Source organism: Nipponia nippon, unplaced genomic scaffold (assembly GCF_047370975.1).
Source record: "Nipponia nippon isolate SJK-2023a ecotype South Korea unplaced genomic scaffold, ASM4737097v1 scaffold_23, whole genome shotgun sequence".
Taxonomy (NCBI): domain Eukaryota; kingdom Metazoa; phylum Chordata; class Aves; order Pelecaniformes; family Threskiornithidae; genus Nipponia; species Nipponia nippon.
In genome coordinates this window covers 5,061,178-5,067,149 of record NW_028262340.1, presented here as the reverse complement: position 1 = coordinate 5,067,149, position 5,972 = coordinate 5,061,178, and the positions used below count along the sequence as shown (strand labels likewise).

General features: G+C 63.9%; 1 protein-coding gene across 1 annotated transcript; it reads right to left on the bottom strand.

Annotated features, from left to right (window-relative positions):
* Positions 1 to 526: 526 nt before the first annotated feature.
* Positions 527 to 4,742, bottom strand: CUNH1orf216 (chromosome unknown C1orf216 homolog). The gene is made up of 2 exons (XM_087760906.1): positions 4,607 to 4,742; positions 527 to 3,170 (listed from the first exon to the last, which is right to left on the bottom strand). The coding sequence occupies exon 2, from the start codon at positions 3,152 to 3,154 to the stop codon at positions 2,312 to 2,314; it is 843 nt and encodes a 280-aa protein (XP_087617032.1). The 5' UTR covers positions 3,155 to 3,170; positions 4,607 to 4,742; the 3' UTR covers positions 527 to 2,311.
* Between the last annotated feature and the right edge of the window lie 1,230 nt (positions 4,743 to 5,972).

Below are 5,972 nucleotides of genomic sequence, written 5' to 3'. Positions count from 1 at the left end.
CTCTAGTTAATCTCTGCAAGGCCTGAGGCAAAGTCACCTTTGGGTCAATACTCAGGTGTTTTTATCTGCCATCCCCATCTGCCTCCCCAGCCCTCCCGATTAGCCGGGGCCGCAGGGCAGGGCGGTTGGGTGCCCGGGGAATCCGGTCCCCCCGGTTCAAGCCATGCTCTCCCAGGGCAGAGGGTAAATCCTGCACCCGCGCTGCACCCCAGTGCCGGCTCCCCGCCACCCACCACCCCACGGCCACGGGGAGAGACGGGAGCAGTGTCACACTTGAGTTTTTAAAAGCAAAAAGGCTTTTAAATTGAGCCTGAATTAACAGGCGGTGTTGGTACAGCGCATCGCCGGCCGGCGCATGCCCAGGGATGCAGGGGTGGGAGGAGGGTGCCAGGACCCGTGCCCTCGACGTGCCGCTCACCCACGCTCCTGCGGCGAGCACAGGGCGGCTGCTCCCAGCGCGTACCCGCTGCACCCCGGCAGCCTTGTGAAGGGCAATAAAGGAACAAATCCACCCAGGGCTCAGCTCTTTCACCGCCGAGGCTTTTATTAAGGTGTGCAACATGCCCACGATCACACGTCTGGGATATGACACAGGCAGCAGGTGTCGGACACGAGTGAGCAGGAGGGCGCGAGGCAGTGAGAGCAGCGCAAGCCTTGCAGGGATGCTGCTGGACGCCTCTGGCCCCCAGCGCCGGGTGCGGAGGCCGGCACAGATCCCTTTGAGCCGAGCGTGCCCTTCGCCACCAAAATGTCCTTTTCAGAAGCAGTGTTTTGCAGATCTCCTCACCTTCCCTATCAGAGGCAGCGGTGGGAGCGGTGGCTGTGCCCCGGTGCGGGACGGGAGGAGGCTTGGCACAGCCCCGGGCCCCGTGGGTCGCTGGCGGGCTGGGCCGTGGTTATTTATTTGTAGTGCAGTAGCATCCAGCGGCTGGTGGAAACCAGGATCTGCCCCGGCTGCCGGCTGTGCCGTCCCGCCAGCTGGGCGCTGCACCCCGGCACCAGAGCGGGGTCCTGGCAAAGTCCCGGCCACCCACCTCAGCTCCGCTCCTCCGACGGCAGGAAGAATTTTGGCTGGGGGAAAACAGCAACTCTCTCATCACCCTCCTTCTGCAGACAAAAAACTACGTTAATGCCTGGCTTTGCACAGCAACTCCAGGCCGGCCGGGGAGCGCGGTCCCCTCCCGGCTGAGCCCTCGGCTCACAGCAAAACCGCCCCGCTGCTGCTCCTTCCATGTCAGCAACTTAAATAGATGTCATATTAACACTTAGTAAAATACAGCAAACAAACACAGCATCTCCTTTTTAATCTCTATTTAAGAAGACTGTTCTTCGTATCCTGTATGCAGTCCTCACTGGATAAAATGTAGATTAGAAAAAAATATTCTCTTTGCTTTCAAATGATAAATTAATATAAACACCAACAGCACAACTTTGCAAGCAGCTTCCTGATCATGCACCGTGTTAAAGCATCTCCTGCGACAGACAGATGTGCATATACACAGACTGGCTGTAAGGAAAAATTTAAATTAACTCTTCTTTAATACTGAATCTAAAAAAAATATATTGGATTTGAATCAGTTGACACTTAAATTTATTTTTAAGCATTCTGAGATCGCTTTTCAGAATTATTTTTTTTTTCTCTCTCCCTCATCTCTCTGCATGAGTTTAGATCTTATCTGCAAAGCTTTTACACGTGCTTCATTAGGCGGTGCAGCGGGGCGAGTCCGAGGAACAGCTCAGGACACCTTGCTCGCACCGAAAGCAGGAGGAACGTGTAACGGTGGCTGGGTTGGTTCTGTATGGGCACATCGGCACGGGTGCGATGCGGGGGAGGAAGCGAGCTTGTGCTTGTGCCCAAGCGCTGAAGTGCTTTGCCCAGGTACATTTCAAAGCTGTGCTGCCCTGAGGCCCTCGCTGCCAGGCAGCTCCCGGGAGCTCACCGCAGGGCCCGTCCCGGCACACGTGCGGCTCAGGCAGCTCATACAAAGGACCGTAAATTGGATTTAAAAGATGAGCCTCGTCACCCCGGGCTCAGCAAACCCCAAGGTCCTGAGGTCTACCCAGCCTGATGCCCCACGGTCCCCAGACCGGTGGGACACGGTGCAGAAGAAAATTAATTCCCATGCAGAGGAAAAATTGAGATGAATGCTTTGGGGACTCTCAGCTACATTGCAGAGAGATGGGAAGGACAGGGTGGGCACCCAGGCACCCAGCAAGCGCTCTGCACCGGCGTGCGGCACGGAGATGCCACCAGCCAGCCCCATGCCAGCCGGGAGGGCGAGGGCTGGGACGAGGCAGCGCCGGCGGCACCTCAGGGGCTGGGGGCGGCCGTGCCGGCAGGGCACGCCGGGCCGTGCTGCATGCAGCGGATGAGCTCCTTGCGGTTATCCAGGATGGTGTCGAAACTCTCCTGCAGCCGGTTCTGCTGGTCCACGACTTTCTGCTGGAGGCCGTGGATCCAGCGCAGCAGGGCCAGGCGCCGGTACATCACCAGCTGGATGTGGTGCTTCTCCTTCTCCCGCTCCTTGAAGCGCTCCTTGTCCTGGAGGTGCTGCACGGCCTCCACCAGCACTGGGAAGAGGGTCCCTGGCTCGGGCTCGGCCGCCCCTGGCTGGGGTGGGCTCCCACGGACGGGGGCAGTGGCAGGAGGGTCCCAGGCGCTCCCGCAGGTGCTGTCGGGGCTGTCGATGCTGAGGGAGCTGCTGGCGTAGCCGTTGTCCTCCGCGGGGGAGCTCGGGGCCTTGCCACATCCCCCGGCCAGCTCCTCGGCAGCGGCGTTTTGGCCCCCTGCCCCGCCGACCTCCGCTCCCTCAGGGGGGCTGCGCGCCCCCCGCTCGGGGAGACGCGGCCGCGCGGCGCCCAGACTCGGGGCGGCGTCCCTAAGCCGGCCCTGGACCATCTGTCTCTGCATTAATAACAGCAGATTATCAGATGGATTTGTCGTGTTTTCGCTCCGGCTGGAGCCCTCCTCCGGCGGGGACCCCGGCGCTGGCCGGCTCCAGTTCTCGTTGCTGTCACACACTTCTCCCACGAAGTTGGAGTTGGAGTCCTGCCCGCACCCGGCCCCCGGGACGGCCGTGCCCAGCGCCGGGGCCCCCTGGCCCTGCCGGAATGGGGCATTCGCCGGGGCACCGGGTGGGCAAACAGCAAACATCTCGCCGGTCTCCTGCCTGCAAGAGAGACGCAGAGCCGTAACACATCTGCGGCGTACGTGGGCTGGCACAACCAGAACTCTGATGAGCTACAGCGAGATAAAATATTCTCTTACTTTATTCGCCTCTCCTTAAAACTGCTGAACCCCAGTCACGGGCCAGGCCAAAACCCAACTGCTCAAGGCAGAAGGGCTCGTCCTTTCCAGCGTTTGGCCGCTGCTCTCAGCCTGTCCCCAGGCAACATCGTCCAGGGGCAATTTCTCACCCGATGCAGAAGCTCGGGGCAGGCACCCCCCCCACACCTCTCCTCCCTGTGAGCTCCAGCCCAAAACCACGCTCCCGTGGCTTCCCTTTGGCGACTGTTGGAGGGCATCGCAGGGCGCGGGCACGCAGCCGGCACGCTCTGCTCCAGCAGCGTTTGCGCTTGTGGTAGATGCAATTCATTCCGTGCTGGTAGAGGTTTGCTTGGAAGGAGCTGCTTTTCTAACAGCAATAAAATTTACTTAAGCAGGTGAAAGAGACTGGCTGGGCTCCTCTGCACCAACTCTGCCGTCTCCCTTGGGTTGGGCTGTGGGTCGGGTCTGGTCTCTGCCAGTGCCCAAACCAGTAACCCCACTGGGCTGCTTCCTTCTCTGCAGGACTGGGAGCAGACAGGACCAGAAAAGGAAAGGTTAACTCAGCATTTCTTGCCGGGTCATTGGCAGCGAGAGCCGATCTCCGAGCTCTCTCCCAGCAAGGACACAAGAATCCCATGAAGGAAAACCCATCAAGTGTCCCGGTTTCACCCCTGGCAAGCAGCAGGGAGGCAGGACGGGCCTGGGGTGCGGCGTGCCGGGGCGCGGGGCTGCGGCAGCACCGGGGTCCCAGCCAGCAGCAGGGAAGCGCCGTGCAGACCCACGGTACGGCCCTGCTCCCCCCGCCGTGGCTCCGTGCCCCCCATCCGCGATGCCCAGGGCAGGGGAAGGGGAGCTCAGACCCAAAAGCGCCGTTTGCAAGGGCAAGGATGGCACCAGAGAGAGGAGGGCGAGAGCCTGCGTGTGGCGGGGGGCTCCCGAAGGCCTGGGACCCCGGGACCGGCGCCGCAGCCCCCCTACCCCGGCACCGGCGCCATTCGCGCTGCCCGGGGCCGCGGGGTGGCACCGCCACAAAACCGCGCCGCCCCGCGCAATGGGGGGGCGTGGGGCGGCTGTGCCGCGGGAGGATGCGTGCCCACAGCCGCGGGGCGCAGCCCCCGGGGAGGGCGAGCGGGGGACCCCCTGCACCTCCAGAGCCCCCCCCAAACCGGCTGGAAGGGGCCCCCCTGCCCGCAGCCCCCCCCCCCGCCGCCCGCCCCAGCCGCACCCGCCCCGCGAGGGGGGGGGGGGGGGGAAATGGGGGGGCCGGGGCGGGGGGGGCAGGGAGCTGCGACCCCCCGAGCCCGGCCCGGCCCCGCCGCCCCGGCAGCGAGCACTCACCACCGCCCCGGGCTCGGTCACCGCCGCCGCCGCCGCCGCCGCCGCGGGTGGGAGCGGAAGCGGCCCCGCGTGGGGAGGCGTCAGGGCCGCACTTCCGACGGCCCCCGGGGGGGACGGGGCTGCGGGCCGGGGGCGGCCGCTGCCGGGGGCTGCCGCGCACGGACGTGGCTGTGCATCCCTCTGTACGTGCCATGCCTCGGCACGCATCCGTAGCATCCCACGGGAAATTCCTCCCGCGTCTGCCTGGCCTTGGAGGGAAGGGGGAACGTTCCCACGCGTGTCAGCACGGGCAGGGAGAAGGGTGGGAGAGGCTCCGAGGGGGCAGGGGGCCGTGGGAAGGAGCACCCCACCGCCCGTGGGGTGGGAGCGGGGCCGTGCGCCGGGGTGGGTGCGTGTGGGTGCATCCACCCCGTCACGGGCAGGGCGGCCGGGTGTCAGACACGGCAGCTCCTTCCCAGCCCCTGCCCCGTTGGTCCCGTGAGCCTCAGCCGGTCCCCGCGGGGACGGTGGGACCCCCGCTCTCAATGGGGCCTTTATTCCCCTCGCCCAGAGCCGGGGTGTCCGCACGCTGGGAAAGGAAAAGGCTCAGCGACATCAAACGGCTCCCACGGGCACCGGGCCGGCACAGCGGGGTCACATGAAGCACCATGAGCGTTTGGGTAGATAAAGAGGTTTTGTGGGGCCGGGGTGCGTGTTTGGGGGAGGGCGGGGGAGAGGCACTGCGCGGCGGCGAGGCCGGTGGCCTGGGGCTGGGAGCCGGGGCGGGGGCTGCCGGGGTGCCGCAGACCCCCCGTTGCCTGCAGAGCTGCCCCGAGCGGGGACGGTCTCATCTCCTGCTGGGTCCATCTGATGTGGCCTTCACCAGCGTCCCGTGGTAGCTCTGGGATAGACGTGGCATGAGCACAGCACCATCACCCCGAGGGCTCTGCAGCCCAAGCCCACCCTGACCAAAGTCTCACCTCCGAGGGCTCAGCACCTCCCACCCGCCCCGAGGGGGAGGAAGGAGGGGATGAAGGTGCTTTCAGGGTGGGTGAAGATCCTCTCCAAAGCTCTGGACTCTTGGAATTGAGACATGGGGGAGAAACGCCGAGAGCAGATGTTCCTCCATGATATTGCAAGGGTTCGGAGCAGTGGAATAACGCTAATAAGGGATAAATAAGTTCTTTTAACTTCCCATCTGCCTGACAGGCCCCTAGGCAGCCTCTCCTGCTCCGGGCTGCTCCAGCCCCAAAGGCTTCGACACCTCCATCGAGGAGAAATCGGTGGGGTAGGACGGAGAGCTGTAACTGGGGCACTTGGGCTGCGGCGCTCCTCCTAGGAAAGCTGGAGATTAAAGAAACAAAACCTTCCCGTCGCACAGGAAAGG